Here is a 25308-nt window from a genome sequence, read left to right on the forward strand (position 1 = left end):
ATGGGGTGAGCACAGTGGATCCTAAATAGGGCTGCTCAGTCATGGGTGCAGCTGCCGAAGGGCACTTTCTGCCTCATTCCAAGAGCCCAGCGACTAAATCTTACACCCACCGCCTAGTGTGCCAGCTCATTACTAGGGGCTTCCAGATTTCACAAATCTGCCCCTGTCACCACTTGCTAGTCGCCACAGGACTTTGGACCAGGATTTTAAAGTAGATCCCTTTATGGAGGATACCTGTAGGTGACTTTGTTTAACGTGGGGAGACTGGTGCACAGACAGTCACTACAAGATCCTTGACAGATCCGGGTCAGGTTCCAGTGGCATGAAGTCCAAGTTGACTGGGAACACTTTTCTGCTGCAGCCTTCATCCGCCATTCCAAGCCGTTGTGACGCTCCATAGGGTTAGCAACCATCCTCTTCATGGTCTTGGGTTGTTATTTCCCCATAACTGGGCCCACATGGATGAGGGGGTGCCTTCTTTTGCCATCGCAGCCGTTGTGGTTGTTCTTACGTCTTCCGCCTGCTTCGCCGTTGAGGTCTTCACCGTATACCTGGCTAGGGGGCAGTCAGTTACTAGGCCTTTGCCAAGGGCCACCTGGGGTAACAGTAGTAAAGGGGTTGACCTCCTAGTGCTCCAAAACCCCAAATAGGAGCCTCCACTGCCGGATGCACTTTAACCCAGGACACACACATATATATACACACACACACATATACATATACGTGTATGTATATATATATATATATATATATATATATTTATTTTTATTTTTTTCTTATCTGTCCTGTCCACCTACTTTATTAAATGTTTGGGTATAATGTTGTTAAACAAAACCAGTTTTCTTTTAAGTAACACAGAAATGTATCAGAGCTGTTCATCTATTTTATGGAGGAATGTAGTTAATCATAGAACTGGCACCCAATGTTATTAAAAAAGTATTAATTTAGAGACGAAAATCGTTTTGAATCGAGATTTGATTCTGAATCGAATGGTTTGGTGCCCAAAGATTCACAGCCCAAGTAGTAACGGGCGTTTGATAGATATGGACCCTCATCATTGAACTATTTCACTATGTCATAATAAATACATATCGATTGATTTTTTGATAGTTAATATATCGAACTGTCACAATTCCCTGCTCATGTAAATGCACAAAATCACACAAACAGCTGTATATTCGTCACAAACCTTTTTACAAAACAGAAATGACTTTACAAATATTATCGGGCTGACTGTAACAACAAGTGAAACAAAGGATTATTATTCCCATCCAGCCAGGAAGAAGAAGCTGTTGTAGTGCGCATACACATGCTACGTCACCATGACAACACACCTTCACGTGCCTGGATCCATACGGCCTTTTTGAAATGTCAAATGTTATCCTTTTTATGAAGGGTTGGTAAAAACTCCACGGCCCACCATTTTCACAAAACCAAAGAAAAAAGGCCTCATTACTAAGTTTATTCACGACTTAAGCACTTTTGCCTAACTTAAGCCGGATGGGAAAATCCGAATAAGAGAAATAAGCTTAAAAACACTTAAGTGCAATCGGGTAAAAAGTGACTAAATCCTTAGGTCCACAATATTATTTATTGTTGTATATATATCCATGTTTTTTTTTTGTTCTTGACTGAAATAAACATGGCTGACATTCTGAAAGGCCAAAGATTACACGTCAAATTTCCATTGAATTTCTACTTCAGTCGTCCCTACTTTACCACAGCCGATTATTTTCAACAGTTTAGAGCAGGGGTCTCAAACTCAATTTACCTGGGGGCCACTGGATGCAGAGTCTGGGTGAGGCTGGGCCACGAGAAAATATTTGTTAAAAAATAATGTGCATACTCCTGAGCATGTCTAGTTGTATAATGACGTTTCAAATTGTATCCCTAGTGCACCGCAACTTTCTCTGTGCAAATAAGACACGTCGGGATGCCCCTGTGCTCAACAAAGAAATATTGCATCTCCCACTTTTCCTGGAATTTTCTTTGCTCATCACAAACCTTTTTCATCACTGCAGGCTTTGAAAAAGACATGTTTGGGGTTGTGGAATATATTTGTATTTAGCCGACGCACGGAGAATAATGTTGTTTCCACAATGTGTGTCGTTCCGCTTTTCCTCCCTACAGCAACACGGTGGGAAAGTACCAGGATAGCGAGCGCAAAAAAGTGACGGCTCCCGGAGTGTTATCCGGCGTCATATAGAAATATATGTAGTGTTCATCGTGTGAGGCAATGCAAATTAAACAATAAAAAAAACAAATAACGGTTTGAATTGGTCCAGGTTATTGGGGACTGTTATTACTGACGGACCGGTGTCACGGTGTGAGTGCAGCCGGGCACGTAAGAAAACCCTCGTCTCCATAGCAACGTTTCTGTTGCTTTCACTCATTTGCCGCTTTTCCACTAACGCAGGGGTAGGCAACCCTGAATGTAGAAAGAGCCATTTTGGACCCAAGTAACAAAAATCGTCTCTGTCTGGAACCAATAGGAGGGGGGTGGTTTCACCGTGGAGTTAACAGTTACGGTAGCACAATTACAGTAGCCCCGAACGGGCTAACATCACAACTAACGTGTTACACGTCCGATTCGCCCTGGGACTCTCTGTCGGAGTATCAGCGCTGGGGTCCAGTGCACCACATATTTGTATTATAGCTAGGTTCTTCGGCGGAGTGCTTCGGAGGCCTGAACTGTTTACAGCGGCGCCGGGGGAGCGAGCGAGAAAGAGACACACACACAGTGACAGAGAGAGAGCAAGCGGGCGAGAGAGGGAGAAAGAACGCGTGCGGGTCTAGTGGAAAAGCGGCAAAACGTTTTTCTGCTTGCAGCACGCAAGTGACGTCAAAGTTCGGTCCTCGAGAGCCACATACCACACCGTGATTGGTAGATTCCTTCAGCTCTGCACACAACGCTGTCAAGCGCCATTCATATAAAACTCGCGGGCCGCACTAACATTAAACTTTCATATTAAGGTGGGGGCTGCAAATAACATCTTGCGGGCCGCAATTGGTCCGCAGGCCGCGTGTCTGAGACCCCTGGTTTAGATGAAGTACAAATGAGGTTTACCTGCAAAGATCATTTTAGCTTTATTCTGAAACCTCACCTGAAACATGCTAACCTTTTTGTGAGTCGTGCGTATTTAAAATACCGTATTTCCTTGGATTGCCGCAGGGTATATAGTATGTGCCTGCCTTCAATTACTGCCGGGTCAAACTCGCTTCCCAAAATAATTAGCGCATGCTTAGTATTACCGCCAGGTAAAACTTGTGACGTCACGGGTGACACTTCCCCTGTCATCATTTCCAAAATGGAGGAGGCTGTTTTCAATACCGGTAATTTGAAATCGCATGAAGGGAAGAAGATTAAGGTCTATTCAGTAGGATTTAAGGTCCAAGCTTACATCACACTCAAATTTTTACTGCATACCTTTGGTAAGTGCCGGAGTGTGAAAAGGTTTTAAAATAATTAGCGCATGCTTACTTTTACCGCATGCCTTTGGTAAGCGCAGGAGTGAGAAGAGGTTTTAAATTAATTAGCGCCCCGGCGGCAATTCAAGGAAATACGGTATAAGTAGAGTGGAAAAACAAGTTGAATTTATATGCCTAATAGTGTTTCATTGTATCCATTAAACCATATCCAGTTGTATTTACAATCTGCAAAGAATGTGAAAATAGCGTCCAAACATCACAAAATGCCACAAATTCAATCGGCCATTTTTAATATTCCGCTCCGAATATCTTCGACAATTTCCATAGATTCTACGTCACTCTGACCATATTATTAGATCAGTCATACTAGAAATATGCAAACATTGGAAAGAGATGTGCTGTCTATCATCGACAATCCTTATGTAAGACAAGCTTTTTGGCTTTTTTATGCATTGTAAATGTTAAATAAATAGCTAACAATTAAGTCAAAAGATCAAGGGTCCTCTGTTGCGCTCGATATACTCTCTAAAAACATCCAGAAAGCGTCAACAATACTCCATTTACGTGTCATGACCTGAAAATTAACCAAGTATGAGTGATATTGTTATTATAAGCGTTAACGCAGACGGACTATTTTAGCGGCATATTGAAAGCAGTGAGCTAAGGCTATCTTAGATGTTGGCAGACTTCTGCTTCGTCTAGAACTTTCTAAAAGTAAATTCAAGATTATAATTTGTGCATCTCTCACCTTGCGGTAGACAAATGCGGCTGGCCATGGTCCACTGGCGAAAAAGACGCAAATTGCAGCAAATTTTTTAACCCTTTGTGAAGATTGTGATTGATTCTTCATTTAAACAGAATCATGTGAGCGTCCCGTCGGTTGAACTTCCAGCAAGAGTGTAAATATTACAGTAAGTGTTGTTTTTATTATAATGCTTTGAAATGGTTAGTGTGTATGTTTAGCACCTAAGAATACTGCTGATGCTATAGTGTCACAATAAAGCTACACCTGTTCAGCACTCGGCTTTCAAAACTTATTGCTTATCCGGCATTTTACGCGGTACCTTTTAGAGGCGGTATAGTACCGAATATGGTATCGCAGTATACCATGTAACCCTATTTGTTATTGTGTACGATTGTCTTTGTTTTGCTCAAACATCCATCCATCTTCCTCCGCTTATCCGAGGTCGGGGCGCGGGGGCAGCAGCCTAAGCAGAGAAGCCCAGACTTCCCTCTCTCCACCCACTTCGTCCAGCTCTTCCCGGGGGATCCCGAGGCGTTTCCAGGCCAGCCGGGAGACATAGTCTTCCCAACATGTCCTGGGTCTTCTCCGTGGCCTCTACCGGTCGAACGTGCCCTAAACACCTCCCTAGTGAGGCGTTCGGGTGGCATCCTGACCAGATGCCCGAACCACTTCATCTGGCTCCTCTCCATGTGGAGGAGCAGCGGCTTTACTTTGAGCTCTCCCACCCGGCGGAGGAAACTAAATTCGGCCACCTGTACCCGTGATCTTGTCCTTTCGGTCATAACCTAAAGCTCATGACAATAGGTGAGGATGGGAACGTAGATCGACTGGTAAATTGAGAGCTTGGCCTTCCGGCTCAGCTCCTTCTTTGCTCAAACAATTGTATGTAACAAGACGTAATAAGGAAGTAGCTTAAATATTGTTTTGATATTGGTAAACTGCCAATAGCACTCATTATAAATACATTGAAAAATGTACACTTAATACATGGATAAATGGTATTACTATTTTGATTTTTACCTTATTTATTTGTATTTATGTTGTGGTGCGGGCCAACATAAAACACAAAGGCTGTGTCGACGAAAATCGAGAAAGCGGGAACACTTCACAACTCAGATATATAATGGACTCTTACTAGAAAAATGTTTCTATATTTGTCATCAAAAGTTGCCATTATGTACTTATCATAGTGTTAACTCAAACAACTATCTGTAGCTAATCAAAGTGTCTTTTCCATGTCTAATCGACCTTAAATGCCATTGAACCATCAGGAAACATCAACAACTGCCATTCTAAACCAGGCCGGACCTCAGAGTCTTCGGTCCGAGGCTCACGCACGACGCCGGTTCCGGAAAAGTAAACACGCCACGCCTCCTGCCGCCCGGCGTCTGTGGCTTTGTAGCTTCTATCTTGGTCCAGAGTACACCGCAGCTGAAAGTAGCGGTCGAAGGCGTCGAGGACGGGATCCGAGTCCGCGCCGTCCTCTTTCAGCTTATAAGAGGCGATGACCCGGCAGGGGGCGGTGCCTGTCGTCTGGCGCTCCAGGAGGCCGGTTAGGAAGGCGGCCGTGTCGCACAAAAGAGCGGCGAGGTGTGCAGCGCGGGACTGCTCACCTGGGTGGCACCCACTGTGGCCGTCGCACGGGTAGTCCTCCAGTCGGTCCACGATGATCAGCGACGGATGAAAGGTGCTGCTGGACTCATGGAGGCCTGCGATCTGACGCCACAACTCCTCTGCCGTACTCGGATAGCAGAAAGTGATTTTCTTGCAAAGATAAAAAAACATATGAATTAGCACAGACAAATCTAAAAAGCAGTGTTTGGAAAATTACTTTTAAAAATGAATTATTTATAGTTACTCCTTACTTAGTCAAAAAAAGAATAATATAATTTTTAACCTAACTTTGCTTTATCAATTTAATTAACTACAACAGGAAGTGGCAACACTAAATGGTTCCTAGTGTGTGAATGTGTGTGTGAATGTTGTCTGTCTATCTGTGTTGGCCCTGTGTTGAGGTGGCGACTTGTCCAAAGTGTACACCGCCTTCCACCCGATTGTAGCTGAGATAGGCTCCAGCGCACCTCGCGAAGCTAAAGGGAATAAGCAGTAGAAAATGGATGGATGGATGGAAAGTAATTATTGGAAAAGGGTGGAGTGCCATCTCCGGGTTGGGGAGGAGACCCTGCCCCAAGTTGAGGAGTTCAAGTACCTCTCAGTCTTGTTCACGAGTGAGGGAAGAGTGGATCGTGAGATCGACAGGCGGATCGATGCGGCGTCTTCAGTGATGCGGACGCCGTATCGATACGTTGTGGTGAAGAAGGAGCTGAGCCGGAAGGCAAAGCTCTCAATTTACCGGTCGATCTACGTTCCCATCCTCACCTATGGTCATGAGCTTTGGGTTATGACCGAAAGGACAAGATCACGGGTACAAGTGGCCGAAATGAGTTTCCTCCGCCGGGTGGCGGGGCTCTCCCTTAGAGATAGGGCGAGAAGCTCTAACATCCGGGAGGAGCTCAAAGTAAAGCCGCTGCTCCTCCACATCGAGAAGAGGTGGTCCGGGCATCTGGTCAGGATGCCACCCGAACGCCTCCCTAGGGAGGCGTTTGGGTCACGTCTGATCCGGTATGAGGCCACGGGGAAGACCCAGGACACGTTGGGAAGACTATGTCTCCTGGCTGGTCTGGGAAGGCTTTGGGATCCCCCGGGAAGAGCTGGAGAGGGCTTCCCTTCTTAGGCTGCTGCCCCCGCGACCCGACCTCAGCTAAGCGGAAGAAGATGGATGGATGGGAAGTAATTATTGAATACCTTTTTAAAAATATATATATCCAAATTCTACTATCTGGCAATGTTTCAAGAGAACGAGTGTGTGTATGTGCCTTTAAGAGGCGGTGCTTGCTGCTAAGCAACAACACCCATCCATTATTGTAGGAAGACTACCAGCTAGCATGAACGCTTATAGTATGGCAACAAACAACTGTAATTAATCAGGATTAACCCAAAATAATCTGATTTATTAAACAAAATTGTCATTTAACGGCACCACTGAAAATGTTTCACTCGGCCTAAAATATACGTCATTTTTATTAGGGCTGCAACTATGGATTATTTTAGTAGTCGTGTCATCTGTCGATTAGATTGTTCGATTATTTGACTAATCGGATCAGGTCAGCTGTGTTTGTTGGCTGAGACTCGCAGATTGCAGGCAGTTCTGTAGAATCGTTTGTGAAGTGAAGTGAATTATATTTATATAACGCTTTCTCAAGTGACTCAAAGCCCTTTTACATAGTGACACCCAATATCTAAGTTACATGTAAACCAGTGTGGGTGGCACTGGGAGCAGGTGGGTAAAGTGTCTTGCCCAAGGACACAACGGCAGTAACTAGGATGGCACAAGCGGGAATCGAACCTGCAACCCTCAAGTTGCTGGCACGGCCACTCTACCAACCGAGCTATCACCAGATTGTGTTAAAGATTGGATGTGCTTCCATGGCTGAAGTCTCCTTGTCCACAAACGGGTATTGTAGGTTTGCAAGTGTTTCCACTTCAATCATTGATTTGTTGTCAATTATTTCTTCTAGGTACCATATTTTAGGGACTATAGAGTGCATTGGCATACAAGCTGCACCCACTAAATTTTCTAAGAAAAAAACAAACATTTTTCCATGTTTTAATCCATTAGCTGCATACACGTTGTGAAATGAGTTATTTACACAGAAATATTTTGTGAATGTTTATTGACATACCTAAATTGTTTCAAAACAGTGTCTGTAAGACGGCAGTAAAACGGCTGATCGAACAAAACAGAAGTCATCGTCATGGACCCACTAGCAGTGGAAGCTAGCTCTCCAATTGGCTAAACAGATTCAATAACTCCACAGTAACGTTTTGGTGAATTTATTGAGGAATTTGTGAAACTGAAACAATAAAAAAAGAATGCAACTGTAGGTTAATAATACTGACACAGACACTAAACGTGTTAGCGTAATGTTAACAACGCTAGCTTGATTACATTACAATAGCATGTACAAACACGACTATCAAATATGTGACAGTTAAGTAAGAATTGTTTTAGTTATGTTGTAAAACTTACAAACTTTGTTTGGAGAGATGAATAATGAATCCATATGAGTACGACTTGTACTTTGCATTGAACAGAAGCAAATACTGCAGGCGTTAAACCCGCAGCACCTGCAGTGAGCGCACTCGTCCAAAAGATGGCGCTATAGCACAAATAATAACACAGTTTTTCAGCGTCTCTGTCGGTCTCTTATGTAAACAATTTCTTGAATACAAAACATTATGGCCGCCAGCGAAGAAAAATCCAAAAATTAGCCACAACGTGCTAGCGGGGTGTATAAAATAGTCAGGGATTGTCATGGATACAAAGGATTCTGGGTATTTTTTGTGTTGTGTTTATGTTGTGTTACTGCGAGGATGTTCTCCCGAAATGTGTTTGTCAATCTTGTTTGGTATGGCTTCACAGCATGGCGCATATTACTAAGAGTGTTAAAATTGTTTATATCACGACCATTAGTGTACTCTGTGTCACCCAGTATGCCTTGCAGTCGTGTGCGTGTTGCTGCGGAAGCCACACACAGCATGTTGCTGGACTGACAAGTAGATCGTAAATGCTGTAGAAGGCGACAAAGCCAATGGCTTCATAGCACGTCCTAATACTTATTAACTGGGTGACTGCCGGCAGTCATTCTAGAGAATAATAGCGTCTCCTATTGTCTTCTTCGCTTGTTGACACGGGTCTTAAATGGCTCTTTCAATGGTAAAGGATACCGATCCCAGAACCATGTATAACAAATATTTCCGGATGGTTCAACCGCCACCCGCCTGAATCTAATTTACATCTATTTTTTCGTCATGTCACCCGCCCGACCCGGCGTTTATCCGCGGACTCTGTGGATGAGACCGCAAACCGCGCATCTCTAACATAGATACAAAGAATTGCTATTGCGACATCTACAGGACACATTTACAACAGCAGATTCTTTCATTCAAACATTTTCTGCTCATTTTTATACTTAGCAAACTCATCCCGCGGACTGGCTAAAATTTATGTTTGGCACCCCTGGTGTAATCGACTTGAGGAAGCAGTACTATCAACTCAGCACCATACTGAGGCCATGTCTACAGTAAGTCGTTTAACCCCTTAAACCAATAATTATTTACCCTAAGCCCTGTTTTTATCCACGAAAACATGGAGAAGCTCCTGACAGTGTGTTTGACAGAGAAGCAGCCGGGAAGATATCCCGTGGAAGTCCACTCTCCAGGGTAAATTATTATCATTTTACTTGTATTAATGTTTTCATGCAATATTTCTAATCTAGGGGCAGCTCGGTGGAAGAGGGGTTAGAGCATGTGCCTCACAATACGAAAGTCCTGAGTAGTCCTCAGGATCTTTCTGTGTGGAGTTTGCATGTTCTCCCCGTGACTGTGTGGGTTCTCTCCGGGTACTTTGGCTTCCTCCCACTTCCAAAGACATGCACCTGGGGATAGGTTGATTGGCAACACTAAATTGGCCCCAGTGTGTGAATGTGAGTGTGAATGTTGTCTGTCTGTGTTGGCCCTGCGATGAGATGGCGACTTGTCCAGGGTGTAATCCCCTTCCGCCTGAAACAAGCTAAGTTAGGCTCCAGCACCCCCCGCGACCCCAAAAGGGACAAGCGGTAGAAAATGGATGGGATGGATGGATTTCTAATATAAAAGGCATGTTACATGTTAAAATGTTACATGTTTTTCTTTGTTCCCGCTCTTCCTAGTGTCATTTTTACTTGACGAATTCCTGGGAAACTTATCAAGGAACTGTTTGTAATATTAGGACCATCAGTACTAAATATTGTATAGTATATTTTTTCTATTTTAATGATGTTACATCTCTGTTGTTGTTGTTGGGGACAAGTGTTGTAAATTAGCTTTGGCTACAAACACTGTGATGCCTACATTAGATAACTGTTTCGGATATCTATGTTTCTGTATCTGTCCCCATTTCAAATAAACCTTTATATATATATATATATATATATATATATATATATATATATATATATATATATATATATGTATATATATATATATATATATGTATATATATATATATATATATATACATGTATATATATATATATATATATATATATATATATATATATATATATATATATATATATAAATGTATCACTTTCCTTTGGCATTGTTCCCCTAGCATTCAAAAAAGTGGTTATTAATCCTCTGCTCAAAAGACCTGACCTTGATCCTGACCACATGGTAAACACCTTCCCTTTATCTCGAAAATCCTAGAAAATAATTGTTGCATGAACACTTAGCGTCTAACAATCTCTGTGAACCCTTGCAGTCGGTTCTCATTGTATCCCATAGGATTTAGGGCTGAGCGATATATCGATATACTGCGGGTTTGTCTCTGTGCGATATAGAAAATGACTGTATCGTGATATTTGAGTATATGTTCTCACACAGTTGCATTTAGCTGCAGGCATTACTCTACATGCGTTTCGCACTCTTTCTTGTCGCTCCTTCTCAGAGACGTAAACAAGCGCACTTTCTTACATACGTCATGTGTGCAACGCCACACGCCCTCCCCGAGCAGAGAGGTAGCAACATGGGTAACGTTAGCTGTGATGCTAACGGTGCGTTGCGAGTGGTAATACGAGAGAGAAGGTGCCAATCTAGTAACAAATGAAGGAAGAATTAATTCCCCAAAAACAGCACGGGGTGCATCGTCTGCCGGTGGTTTGGCTTCAAGCGGGAATATGTTGAACAATTACGCGGCAAAAGCATTGCTACAAAAAGTAGCAGCACTGCTATTTGATTTCCTAGATTTCCTATTATGCAGCTCATTTTTATTTGACAGTTATTGAAATATCTTGTGTGACATCATGCACAAAAGTGCACTTTATTTGTTTTAAACTATTGTAGTGGCGTTCTGTACAAAAAGTGCTCTATATTTTAGTGTTGTTTTGATATGTCATCTTAGTGACAACATGCACAAAAGTGAACTAATAGCTTGTTTTAAAATGTCTCTGACAATCTTGCACTCTCTATTTTGGAAATGACAATAATGTTTGTGCCACTGCCTAATAACTGTTAAATAAATACAGTTTTGCTAAATTGACTTAGTTGTGATTTCCCTCTCTGCATGAAAGTTTAAAATGAGCATATATTAAAAACCTACTGAAAGCCACTACTACCGACCACGCAGTCTGATAGTTTATATATCAATGATGAAATATTAACATTGCAACACATGCCAATACGGCCTTTTTAGTTTATTAAATTACAATTTTAGATTTCCCGCGAGGTATCCTGTTGAAAGCGTTGCGGAATGATGACGCGTATGATGACGCGTGTTTGTGACGTTATTGGTTGGAGCGGACATTTTAGCCCAGCCACACTTACAGCTAAAAGTCGTCTCTTTTCATCGCATAATTACACAGTATTTTGGACATCTGTGTTGCTGAATCTTTTGCAATTTGTTCAACTAATAATGGAGACTATAAAGAAGAATTCTGTTGGTGGAAAGCGGTGGATTGCAGCTGCCGTTAGCAAAACAAACACGGCCGGTGTTTGTTTGTTGTGAAGCTTTAATATGGAACAGAGCGGTCAAGCGAACATGTTTCTCTACCACATGTCAACAAGCAAGTTTTTGGATGAGAAAATTGTGATATTAAGTTGGCTCTTACCGGAGACTTGAGCAGAGTTTTCGTCCTCCTGCAGAAGCTGTCAAAAAGGCAGCTGTGACTTTCTCGGCTCCTCCATGGCTTCCATCAGAGACACTGGCGGTCACCGCAGCCCTCCGACTTACAGGTATGACTTTATAATCTAACTAAAACACTAGAAACACAATAAGTAGATAAGGGATTTTCCAGAATTATCCTAGTAAATGTGTTTAATAACATCTGAATCGCTCCCACTGCCGTCGCCTTTTTTAAATTAATTTTTTTTAAAGTGCTTCACTCTAACTTTCCTCATCCACGAATCTTTCATCCCCACTCAAATTAATGGGGAACTCGTCGCTTTCTCGGTCCAACTTTCAGGTATGACTTTATAATCTAACTAAAACACTAGTAACACAATAAGCAGAGAAGGGATTTTCCAGAATTATCCTAGTAAATGTGTTTAATAACATCTGAATCGCTCCCACTGCCGTCACCTTTTTATTTATTTATTTTTTTATAGTGCTTCACTCTAAGTTTCCTCATCCACGAATCTTTCATCCTCACTCAAATTAAAGGGGAACTCGTCGCTTTCTCGGTCCGAATCGCTCTTGCTGCTGGTGGCTATGATTGTAAACAATGTTCAGATGTGAGGAGCTCGACAACCCGTGACATCACACGCACATCGTCTGCTACTTCCGGTACAGGCAAGGCTTTTTTATTAGCGACCAAAAGTTGCGAACTTTATCGCCGATGTTCTCTACTAAATCCTTTCAGCAAAAATATGGCAATATCGCAAAATGATCAAGTATGACACATAAAATGGACCTGCTATCCCCGTTTAAATGAGAAAATCTCATTTCAGTAGGCCTTTAATGCAGTATGAAGAAGAATGTTTTAATGTAAACTCAGAGAATCATCATACTTCTGTGATTATATGGATCAAATGTTCATTCAAAGCTAAGGCACAATATGGCACTATATATGTTAATAAAAGGCCATATCGCCCATTCATAATTGGGTTGAGTTTTTCCTTGCCCTGATGTGTCGGTGTGGCTTGTGCAGCCCTTTGTGATTTAGGGCTATGTAAATCAACTTTGATTGGTTGATTTCACTACTGTACTTCATACCAAGCTCTCAATTTACCGGTCGATCTACGTTCCCATCCTCACAAATGGTCATGAGCTTTGGGTCATGACCGAAAGGATAAGATCACGGGTACAAGCGGCCGAAATGAGTTTCCTCCGCCGGGTGGCGGGGCTCTCCCTTAGAGATAGGGTGAGAAGCTCTGCCATCCGGGAGGAACTCAAAGTAAAGCCGCTGCTCCTCCACATCGAGAGGAGCCAGATGAAGTGGCTCGGGCATCTGGTCAGGATGCCAACCGAACGCCTCCCTAGGGAGGTGTTTAGGGCACGTCCAACCGGTAAGAGGCCACGGGGAAGACCCAGGACACGTTGGGAAGACTATGTCTCCCGGCTGGCCTGGGAACGCCTCGGGATCCACCGGGAAGAGCTAGACGAAGTGGCTGGAGAGAGGGAAATCTGGGCTTCCCTGCTTAGGCTGCTGCACCCGCGACCCGACCTCGGATAAGCGGAAGATGATGGATGGATGGACTTCATACCATACCTTCAGACTGTCGGGGCTTAGACTTGGTACACATGTTTGCAGGGATGCTGGCAGGCTTTGAATTTGCTGTGGGGCGAAGAACACCACCTTCATCCCCGCCTGAGAGGCTGCTGTCACGGCCGTCAGCAGCAGCAGCGAACGTGCCAGACTTTGTTCTCCGACGACTAAAACGCCGCAGTCTGCCGGGGCAGGAGTCACAAAGTCCTTCTTTGAGTCCGCTTGTGACAAGTTCGCGAACATATGCGTTAAAACGTCCGCCATGGCCGACACTCTTGGCTGTTTAGTCTGTGTTTACACGTGTGTTTACATGAAGCAGGTTGGTGCGCGTGTCACGTGGTCCGTAGGGCAACGAGAGGTAAATGAAGAAGTTCCGCCCTGTTTCGTGGCGTACACAAGACCCATCCATCCATCCGTCCATTCCTACCGCTTATTCCCTTTCGGGAGCTACAATCGGGCGGAAGGCGAAGTACACTCTGGACAAGTCGAAACCTCGCACACGAAACACATTTTAAAAATTATTTAATGCAAAATACAGATTGAATTTTTTCTTAAATTATTATTATTTTGCTCTGGAACCACTTTTTTTTTTTCAAACACAGACATATTGCAGAAAAAAAGTTATTTTTCCAAGTATTTCCGCCATGGCCGACACTTTTGGCTGTGTTGTTTACACATGTGTTTACATGGTGCTCGTGTCATGTGGTCCGTCGGCCAACAAGAGCTAGATGAAACTATTCCGCCCTGGGGGTTTTTTTGGTGTACACTAGACCAGTGGTCCCCAACCACCGGGCCACGGCCCGGTACCGGGCCGCAGAAGAATTTTTTATTAATTTTTATTTAAAAATAAAAAAATAAAAATGGTATTCTTTTTTAAATTTTTTTTATTACATCAACATAAAAAACACAATATACACTTACAATTAGTGCACCGACCACAAAAACCTCTGTTTTTAATGACAAAGCTCATGACAAAGGAAAAAAATGAAATACAATAATAAAGTAAGGATTACCCCGGGCCGCGGGACAAATTATTAAGCGTTGACCGGTCCGTGGATACAAAAAGGTTGGGGACCACTGCACAAGACCCCAAAGGGAATAAGCGGTAGAAATGGATGGATGGATAGACGCATTTTACAAATTAATCAATGCAAAATACAGATTTTTTTTTTTTACGTTTTATTTGCGTTGGGTACACTTAAAAAAAACACAGACTTCTTGCGGGAAACTAAAAGCTTTTTAAATTTATTTATTTATTATTTTATTTATTTTTTATTAAAAGACAAAAAATGCATTTTTAATGCACAGAGAAGTCAAGGCACTTTCAACATCAGCGAAACATGTCAAGGAAAGAAAACAAAAGCAAATACAAATAGAGTATTAAATGATAACAAATAATATTAATAAAAAACATGAACGACAAAAAGTGCTACCTAAATTACTTTGAATAAACAAAGATATCCATTTAAGGGCTTTTGTAGTCTTATTCATCCTGCAAGATTTGATTCATAATTTTAACTCATGAAGCCAATTAGAAAATGTAGGCCTTACTTTCATAAATCGACATTTATGTATATTTTTTTTGCCTGGAGCATAATAATGTTGACACAAATTTCTATGTTACAGTCGTTTATAAAAAAAAAACCCACCAAATTTGATCTCTTCTATAGAGAATAGAATAGGGACATCTCCACACCCCACTGTTTATCAGCCAATCTCCGATCTTCTCCCAAAACACTTGTGCATTCTCACATTCCACAAAAAGATTGACATCCTCTACAACAGTGGTTCTCAAATGGGGGTACGCGTACCCCTAGGGGTACTTGAAGGTATGCCAAGGGGTACGTGAGATTTTTTTTTTAATATTCTAAAAATAGCAACAATTCAGAAATCCTTTATAAATATATTTATTGAATAATACTTCAACAAAATATGAATATAAGTTCATAAACTGTGAAAAGAAATGCAACAATGCAAAATTCAGTGTTGACAGCTATTTTTTTGGTGGATATGTTCCATAAATATTTATGTTAAAGATTTATTTTTTGAGAAGTTCATGAATCCAGATGGATCTCTATTACAATCCCCAAAGAGGGCACTTTAAGTTGATGATTACTTCTATGTGTAGAAATCTTTATTTATAATTGAATCACATGTTTATTTTTCAATAAGTTTTTTAGTTATTTCTATATCTTTTTCTCCATATAGTTCAAGAAAGACCACTACAAATGAGCAATATTTTGCACTGTTATACAATTTAATAAATCAGAAACTGATGACATAGTGCTGTATTTTACTTCTTTATCTATTTTTTTCAACCAAAAATGCTTTGCTCTGATTGAGGGTACTTGAATTAAAAAAAATGTTCAAAGTGGGTACATCACTGAAAAACGGTTGAGAACCACTGATCTAGAGGCCATCAAGAGTTAAATGAAGAATTTCCGCCCGTTTTTTTGGTGTACACTAGACACATTTTATAAATTAATAGATGCAAAATACGGATTGATATTTATTTATTCATTTATTTACATTTTGTTTGCGTTGGGTACATTTAAAAAAACACAGACATGTTGTAGACAAACTAAACGTGTTTTTAAGTTATTTATTTTTTATTTTTTCATTGAACCACAAACAATACATTTATAATGCACACAAAAGTCAAGGCACTTTAAACATTACCGAAACATGTCAAATAAAGAAAACAAAAGCAAATACAAATGGAGCATTAAACGATAATAAATAATAATAATGAAACATATGAAAGACAAAAAGTATTACCTAAATTACTTTAAATGTTTTTAGCAAATATATCAATTTAAAGGCTCTTGTACTATATTCATCCTCCAAGATTTGATTGATAATTTTAACTCATGAAGCCAATTAGAAAGTGTAGGCCTTACTTTCATTAATCGACATTTATGTATAATTTTTTTGCCTGGGGCATAATAATGTTGACAAACATTTCTATGTTACAGTCGTTTATTAAACAAAATATCAACAAAATATGAATGTAAGTTCATAAACTGTGAAAAGAAATGCAACAATGCAATATTCAGTGTTGACAGCTAGATTTTTTGTGGACATGTTCCATAAATATTGATGCTAAAGATTTTTTTTGTGTGAATAAATGTTTAGAATTAAGTTGATGAATCCAAATGGATCTCTATTACAATCCACAAAGAGGGCACTTTAAGATGATGATTATTTCTATGTGTAGAATTTTTTTTTTTAATTGAATCACTTCTTTATTTTTTAGTAAGTTTTTTAGTTATTTTTATATATTTTTTTCAAAAAAGTTCAAGAAAGACCACTACAAACGAGCAATATTTTGCTCTGTTATACAATTTAATAAATCAGAAACTGATGAGAAAGTGCTGAATCTTACTTCTTTATCTCTTTTTTTCAACCAAAAATGCTTTGCTGTGATTAGGGGGTACTTGAATTAAAAACATTTTCACAGGGGGTACATCACTGAAAAAAGGTTGAGAACCACTACTGCTCTACAGCTCCACATATATAACAGCCAGGTTCAATTTAAGTTTAAAAAAATAATTTAAAGGGTATACTACATTAATAATTGTAAATTGTATTTCTTTAATTTTATGAAGAATTAGGTATGTAATACATTTTGTTCTTATTTTCCTTAGCTCAAATTTTGTAAACTCCTTAAAGGCCTACTGAAACCCACTACTACCCACCGTGAAGTCTGATAGTTTATGTCAATGATGAAATATTAACATTGCGAAACATGCCAATACGGCCTTTTTAGTTTACGAAATTACAATTTTAAATATCCTGGGAGTTTCGTCTTGAAAACGTTGTGTAATGATGACGTGTACGCAAGATGTTACGGGTTTTTAGAAAGTATGAGCGCTGCACACACACACAGCAAAAAGTCGTCTGCTTTAACGGCATATTTACACAGTATTTTGGACATCTGTGTTGCTGAAAGATGGAGTTGGAAAGCTTCAGCCTTTAGCCACACAAACACACGGTGATTCCTTGTTTGAATTTCCTGGAGGTGAAACTTTATTATGGATCAGAGTGCGGTCAAGCGAACATGAATCACGATGGAATGTCAACCAGCAGGTTTCGGTGAGAAAATTGTGGTTAAAAAGTTGCCTCTTACCGGAGATAAGCTGAGCTTGTGCCGTCCATAAAGCTGCCATCGACTTCGCTGAGACATTGGCGTCAAGACACCCGTGGACACACACCTCCGACTATCAGGTACTGTTAAACTCACTAAAACACTAGCAACACAATAGAAAGATAAGGGATTTCCCAGAATTATCCTAATAATGTGTCTAAAAACATCAGAATCGCGTTTTTTTTTTAACTTTTTTTTTTATTTTTATTCCGTCGCTATCAATATCCTTAAACACGAATATTTCATCCTCGCTCAAATTAATGGGGAAATTGTCGTTTTCTCGGACCGAATAGCACTTTTTGTTGAAGGCTCCCATTAAAATTGTTGGGTTTCTTCTTTCTTCACTCATCTTCAATGAATACTCAGGTTGTATATATATGAAAGATGATGGTTTCTTTTAAGGATGGTTCAGTACAATGTCTCACAGCACCGGGAAACAAAACATCTGTAACTGGGGAAAATAGAACACACCTACATCGTACGTTCCTGTGTGTTTCATGTCATTTCCTGGCACGCATAGAACCGGAAAAGGATCACATGACGATAGCACGAACGAGCTGTCACGCCAAATTTATTCCCCTCTACAAAAACCTTCCCCCCGGAAGAAATTTGGCGTGACAGCCCTCCAATGCCTGAAGGACCCCAATGAGGGCGTGACAATACCAAGTTATATGACTCTTGAGGGTTACAGCTGCAAAATTAGCAAAGCAAAAATAGCTTGAAAGGTTAGCATGCTGGAATGCTAATATTTTTTCCTCACCGTTATTTTTCACCTATGCTGAGATCATTATCCATGCGTTTGTTACGTCTCGCCTCGACTACTGTAACGTATTATTTTCGGGTCTCCCCATGTCTAGCATTAAAAGATTACAGTTGGTACAAAATGCGGCTGCTAGACTTTTGACAAGAACAAGAAAGTTTGATCACATTACGCCTGTACTGGCTCACCTGCACTGGCTTCCTGTGCATTTAAGATGTGACTTTAAGGTTTTACTACTTACGTATAAAATACTACACGGTCTAGCTCCATCTTATCTTGCCGATTGTATTGTACCATATGTCCCGGCAAGAAATCTGCGTTCAAAGGACTCCGGCTTATTAGTGATTCCCAAAGCCCAAAAAAAGTCTGCGGGCTATAGAGCATTTTCCGTTCGGGCTCCAGTACTCTGGAATGCCCTCCCGGTAACAGTTCGCGATGCCACCTCAGTAGAAGCATTTAAGTCTCACCTTAAAACTCATTTGTATACTCTAGCCTTTAAATAGACTCCCTTTTTAGACCAGTTGATCTGCCGTTTCTTTTCTTTTTCTTCTATGTCCCACTCTCCCGTGTGGAGGGGGTCCGGTCCGATCCGGTGGCCATGTACTGCTCGCCTGTGTATCGGCTGGGGACATCTCTGCGCTGCTGGTCCGCCTACGCTTGGGATGGTTTCCTGCTGGCTCCGCTGTGAACGGGACTCTCGCTGCTGTGTCTTGGATCCTCTTTGGACTGGACTCTCGCGACTGTGTTGTATCCATTGTGGATTGAACTTTCACAGTATCATGTTAGACCCGCTCGACATCCATTGCTTTCCTCCTCTCTAAGGTTCTCATAGTCATCATTGTCACCGACGTCCCACTGGGTCATTATTGTCACCAATGTCCCACTGGGTGTGAGTTTTCCTACCGAGGATGTCGTGGTGGTTTGTGCAGCCCTTTGAGACACTAGTGATTTAGGGCTATATAAGTAAACATTGATTGATTGATTGAATTATAATGCTTTTAAAACAGGCAGCTGTGTGGGCTGCTTTGAGGTCCTTCTACCCTCATTGGGGTCCTTCAAGTAGTTTCTTCCTGGGGGAAGGTTTTTGTAGGGGGGAAGAAATTTGGCGTATATAACCTGTTGGGGGTGCATAACAACAACGGCAAGCCTCTCTTCTCTTGATACACAGAAACAGCATTAATAACAATGAGATCACATTTACTCAACAAAAATCAATGTGAATATGTGAGGAGCCCCCACACTTGTGATGTCATCGTCTGCGACTTCCGGTAGAGGCAGGGCTTTTCTCTTAGCACCGAAAGTTGCAAACTTTATCGTGGATCTTCTCTACTAAATCCTTTCAGCAAAAATATGGCAATATCGCAAAATGATCAAATATGACACATAGAATGGACCTGATATCCCCGTTTAAATAAGAAACTCTCATTTCAGTAGGCCTTTAAGGATATATTGTCTACGAACTGTGCCCGGAAAATATTATTTATAATATTTAATAATAGTATTTATTTAATAATCGTATTATTAAAACGGCCCTCATATATTTGGTGCAACATTTTTCTTCACAGAAAAGTTCCAGAAAACTAAAAAAAAATGTGCGTGTTTTTTCAAGTGTTTCCGGTTTAGCTCGACACGACTTCCGGGTGATCCCAGCATCAGCTGTTGTTGCCAAGATGGCGCATAGCCTGACAGACTTTCAGGTCCCCTCGGACGCCGAAGCCGCTGGGGACCGCGGGAGAGGCGCTCTGAGGCGCTGCAGGGGACGGCCCCGGCTCACGGACACGGACCGAGCACAGCGGCGTCTCGAGTCCCGGAAAAAGTACGACATCCGGCGGGTGTACCTGGGAGAGGCGCACAAGCTGTGGAGTGAACTGCGGCGGCGCACAAGCCTGAGCGACGCCGGACTGGCGGAGTATTTAATCCTGCTGCACGCCGCGTGTGGGGACAAATATCTGCACAAACACTCGGGGTGAGACGCCTGGCACTTTACTTCCACGACTTGACGAACACTTGTGCTATTCTGACCTGTGACGCGCAGTGAGCTTTGAGGCACTGACCCACTAGTCAGATATACAAATACACAGTATGATGCTCGAATAAAACATTTCCACACAATTAACACAACACTGACACTAACACAAACTTTTTGACTTTGGGGCCGCATTGGGTTAAAACAGTTCAGCTGGGGGCCTGGCTGTGTGTGTGCGTGTGTGTGTGTGTGTATGTGTGTATATATATATATATATATATATATATATATATACATACATACATACACACTTTATTGTGTTGTGTCTTCCGTATATTCACCACTTTGTGTTGTTTGTGTTGTGTCTTCTGTAGATTCACCACTTTATTGTGTTGTTTGTGTTGTCTTATGTACTGTATATTCACCATTTCATTGTGTTGTTTGTGTTGTGTCTCCTGTATATTCACCACTTTATTGTGTTGTTTGTGTTGTGTCTTCTGTATATTCACCACTTTGTGCTTGTGTTGTGTCTCCTGTATATTCACCACTTTATTGTGTTGTTTGTGTTGTGTCTTCTGTATATTCACCACTTTGTGTTTGTGTTGTGTCTCCTGTATATTCACCACTTTATTGTGTTGTTTGTGTTCTGTCTTTTGTAATTTCACCACTTTATTGTGTTGTTTGTGTTGTCTTATGTATATTCACCACTTTATTGTTGTTTGTGTTGTGTCTTCTGTATATTTACCACTTTGTGTTTGTTTTGTGTTTGTATATTCACCACTTTATTGTGTTGTGTTTGTGTTGTGTCTTCTGTATATTTACCACTTTATTGTGTTGTTTGTGTTGTGTCTTCTGTATATTCACCACTTTATTGTGTTGTAACTTCTGTATATTCACAACTTTATTGTGTTGTTTGTGTTGTGTCTTCTGGATATTCACCACTTTATTGTGTTCTGTCTTCTGTATATTCACAACTTTATTGTGTTTTTTGTGTTGTGTCTTCTCTATATTCACTACTTTATTGTGTTGTTTGTGTTGTGTCTTCTGGATATTCACCACTTTATTGCGTTGTTTGTGTTGTCTCTTTTGTATATTCACTACTTGATTGTGTTGTTTGTGTTGTGTCTTCTGTATATTCACCACTTTATTGTGTTGTGTTTTCTGTATATTCACAACTTTATTGTGTTGTTTGTGTTGTGTGTTCTGGATATTCACCACTTTATTGTGTTGTTTGGGTTGTCTTCTGCATATTCACCACTTTAGGGTTGTTTGTGTTGTGTCTTCTGTATATTCACCATTTTATCGTGTTGTTTGTGTTGTGTCTTCTGTAAATTCACCACTTTATTGTGTTCTTTGTGTTGTCTTCTGAATATTCACCATTTTGTTGTGTTGTTTGCGTTGTGTCTTCTGGATATTCACCACTTTATTGTGTTGCTTGTGTTGTGTCTTCTGTATATTCACCACTTTATTGTGTTGTGTCTTATGTATATTCACAACTTTATTGTGTTGTTTGTGTTGTGTCTTCTGTATATTCACCACTTTGTGTTGTTTGTGTTGTGTCTTCTGTATATTCACCACTCATGTATATGTATGTATGTGTATATATATATATATATATATATATATATATATATATATATATATATATATATATATACTGTATATATATGGGGCTGGGCGATATGGCCTTTCATAATATCTCGATATTTTTAGGCCATGTCACGATACACGATATATATCTCCATATTTCGCCTTAGCTTTGAATGAACACTTGATGCATATTATCACAGCAGTATGATGATTCTATATGTCTACATTAAAACATTCTTGTTCATACTGCATTAATATATGCTCCTTTTAAACTTCCATGCAGAGAGGGAAATCACAACTAAGTCAATTTACCAAAACTGTATTTATCAAACAGTTATTAAGTAGTGGCACAAACATTCATTAAATTAAATCAAGGTGCACATTTTGTGCAGAACACTACTACAATAGTAAAAAACAAAGTGCACTATTGTGCATGATGTCCCACAAGATATTTCAATAACTGTCAAATAAAAATGAGCTGCATAATAGGAAATCAAATAGTGTACGTCCTTCGCTATGTGGTAGGTTCCTGCTGACGTTATATCCTTCTGTTGACTATTTTTTTTCATATGGTGTTGATCCGGAAATGGTTGCTTGGGCATTTTGTTGGTGTGTTACCTAAGGGAGATGTTGACATGCAGAGTTTCAAGCACTCCTTATTCTCTAGCAGGTGACTTTTCAAATGATGCTACAAATTAGCAGTAATTCTACTTTTTGTGGAAATGCTTTTGCCACATATTTGACATATTGTCTCTTCAACATCTTTCCGCTTGAAGCCAAACCACTCCCAGACGATGAACTCAGTACTGTTTTTCTTGGGAATCAATTCTTCCTTCATTCGTTACCAGATTCGCACCTTCTCTCTCTCATTTCGCTAGCATCACAGCTAACGTTACCCATGCCGCTACATCTCTGCGCCGAGAAGGCTTATGACGTTGCATGCCGCCAGTATTTCATAGTGTTCAAAGAAATCTGACCTTGAATGTGAGTAGATGAGCTTTCATGTTTTTTGAGGCTTCTTGGCAGGCTTTTCAGATCCATTTTCTACCGCTTGTCCCTCTCGGGTTTGCAGGGGGTGCTGGAGCCTATCTCAGCTGCATTTGGGCGGAAGGCGGGGTAGCCTTTTACCCCCCTGGTGGCCTCCCCTGACAGCACCTCACTGATTCTGTCATGCAACATCCTTAACTTGACATTTGGCTATGACTTATTCTAATGACACTGTTATGTTTTACAGGAACAACACTGCCTCCGCTGAATCTGTAAATCAGAGAAAAAGTGAGTATTATTTTTATTATGCAAATAACTTCAAGCAGGAGCAGTTATTATACTTACCTGGGGAAGGTGGACGTGTGCATATATCATTTACATACAAACGAGGTGACACTCAATTTGGGTTTTCCCTATACCAATATTTTGGTACCGGTACCTAAATGTATTTTGATACTATTCTATAGAAAGGGGACCACAAAAAATGGCATTATTGGATTCATTTTAACAAATAATTTTATGGTACATTAAACATATGTTTCTGATTGCAATTTTGTCCTTAAATAAAATAATGAACATAACTGACAACTTTTTTTTTTTTTAGTAGTAAGTAAACAAACAAAGGCTCCTGATTAGTCTGCTGACGTATGCAGTAACATATTTGTGAAAATTATTAAGGACAAGTGGTAGAAAATGTATTATTAATCTACTTGTTCATTTACTGTTAATATCTGCTTACTTTCTCTTTCAACATGTTCTAGCTACACTTCTGTTAAAATGAAATAATCACTTATTCTTCTGTTGTTTGATACTTTACATTAGTTTTGGATGTTACAAAAAATGTGGGTATCGATCTGATACCAAGTAGTTACAGGATCATACAATAGTCATAATTTAAGTCCTCAAGTCCCCGAGTCCAGGGACATATTTCCTGAGTTTATGAACATAATGTACATGTTTAAAAAAATGGATGGATGTTAGTCGGTAGCTATCTAGCCATGTCGTAAAGCACCTCTTCCTGAGGGTTTTTCAGTGTTATAACTTCACCTTTATCTTTAGTTCTTAAGCCAAAAATGCGTCCATTCTCCCTTTTGAGTCTACACACTGTGTCTGCTTGCAAGTACTCCGTGATTGTGCGCTGTCGAACACACTCCTCAGCTCGTACAACCAGTAATGTCATGATGTGATGATGCGCCATCATGCCCATTAAAAAAAAGGGTGGGGGTGTGTGAATCGGTAGTTTTTAGAGGCGGTATAGTACCGTATATGATTACTTGACTCTGACGGTGGCAGAGAAGAGGACTGTGGACAAACTAGTGGGCATCCTGGATGATGCCAGTCACCCTCTGCATAGCGTTATCAGTAGCCAGAGGAGCCTGTTCAGTGCTAGACTGCTTCATCCCAAGTGCAGGACTAATAGACTCAAGAACTCCTTTGTCCCACACGCCATTAGACTGTACAACTCCTCTCTGGGACGGGGCACGGGGGGTATTAGGATGACAGGGGATGCAAAACATTAACAGTGCAATACTTTTTCATAACATGGTCACTACTGCCTACTTTGTCTTGTTATATTCTTATTTTACTGTTATATTGTTATTCCCATTGTTTTTATTCTTTTTGTAATATTTCTCTATTTTGTTTCCTTTTAAATCCCCATTATTTACTTTTTACTTTTTTTTTTTTTTTTAATTGATCTCAACTCTGTACACTGCTGCTGGAATTTTAATTTTCCTAAAGGAATCAATAAAGTACTATCTATCTATCTATCTATCTATCTATCTACTTAGTATAGCGGTACTATACTATACCGGTATACCGTAAAACTCTACACTCAATAAGTATGAATATCATGCAAACATTCATTCATGTCAGCAATTCAACTTCAAATGTGTAATATAAAGTCATTACATGCAAAGTGATATACGTCAAACCTTTTTGTCACAATTTTGAGGATCAATTTGAGCTTTTTGCAAGCTGTAAAGCATAAACATCAAAAGAAGGCTTAAAATATCTTAAATTGATCTAAATGCTGGAATAAACGTATACTTGCACGATATTCAGATTGTTTTGAGTTTCACCTGTATGATGTTGCATGCAGAAAATGGTAAGTGGAATACATAGTATTCGTCTACAACCATGTGTTTATTGTTTTTCATGTCTTTGCAAATTCTGTGCGAAGGAAATTGCTCACACTTCCTAAATTACATTTTCTTTACACTACCCTTGCTAAGTGCCCAATTTACAGAATCCAAATACCACGCGCTAAATAGCGTGTGCAAAAAATAAAACAGCATGTACTGTTAGTGGGCGTGTTGCGTGTGATCTATTAACACTGCGTGCGCAACTGAAAAGTGGTGCAGACCGCCTTATTTAACT

The 25308-nt window shown here is 40.4% G+C and overlaps 2 protein-coding genes across 3 annotated transcripts in view; one reads left to right on the top strand and one right to left on the bottom strand.

The window, feature by feature from the left end:
- Positions 1-758: 758 nt before the first annotated feature.
- Positions 759-13895, bottom strand: swsap1 (SWIM-type zinc finger 7 associated protein 1). The gene is made up of 2 exons (XM_061885576.1): positions 13483-13895; positions 759-5938 (listed from the first exon to the last, which is right to left on the bottom strand). Exons 1-2 carry the CDS (start codon positions 13741-13743, stop codon positions 5414-5416), a joined length of 786 nt encoding a protein of 261 aa, XP_061741560.1. The 5' UTR covers positions 13744-13895; the 3' UTR covers positions 759-5413.
- A 6133-nt stretch (positions 13896-20028) lies between these two features.
- Positions 20029-25308, top strand: part of LOC133541872 (zinc finger protein 653-like) — a 59728-nt gene continuing 54448 nt past the window's right edge. For both annotated transcript variants that reach the window (XM_061885578.1, XM_061885579.1), the window contains exons 1-2: positions 20029-20352; positions 23177-23217. In XM_061885578.1, the coding sequence (XP_061741562.1) occupies positions 20057-20352; positions 23177-23217 (337 nt within the window). In that variant the 5' untranslated portion in view covers positions 20029-20056. The remainder of the gene's footprint in view (positions 20353-23176; positions 23218-25308) is intronic.

This window comes from Nerophis ophidion, linkage group LG23, assembly GCF_033978795.1.
Source record: "Nerophis ophidion isolate RoL-2023_Sa linkage group LG23, RoL_Noph_v1.0, whole genome shotgun sequence".
NCBI lineage: Eukaryota > Metazoa > Chordata > Actinopteri > Syngnathiformes > Syngnathidae > Nerophis > Nerophis ophidion.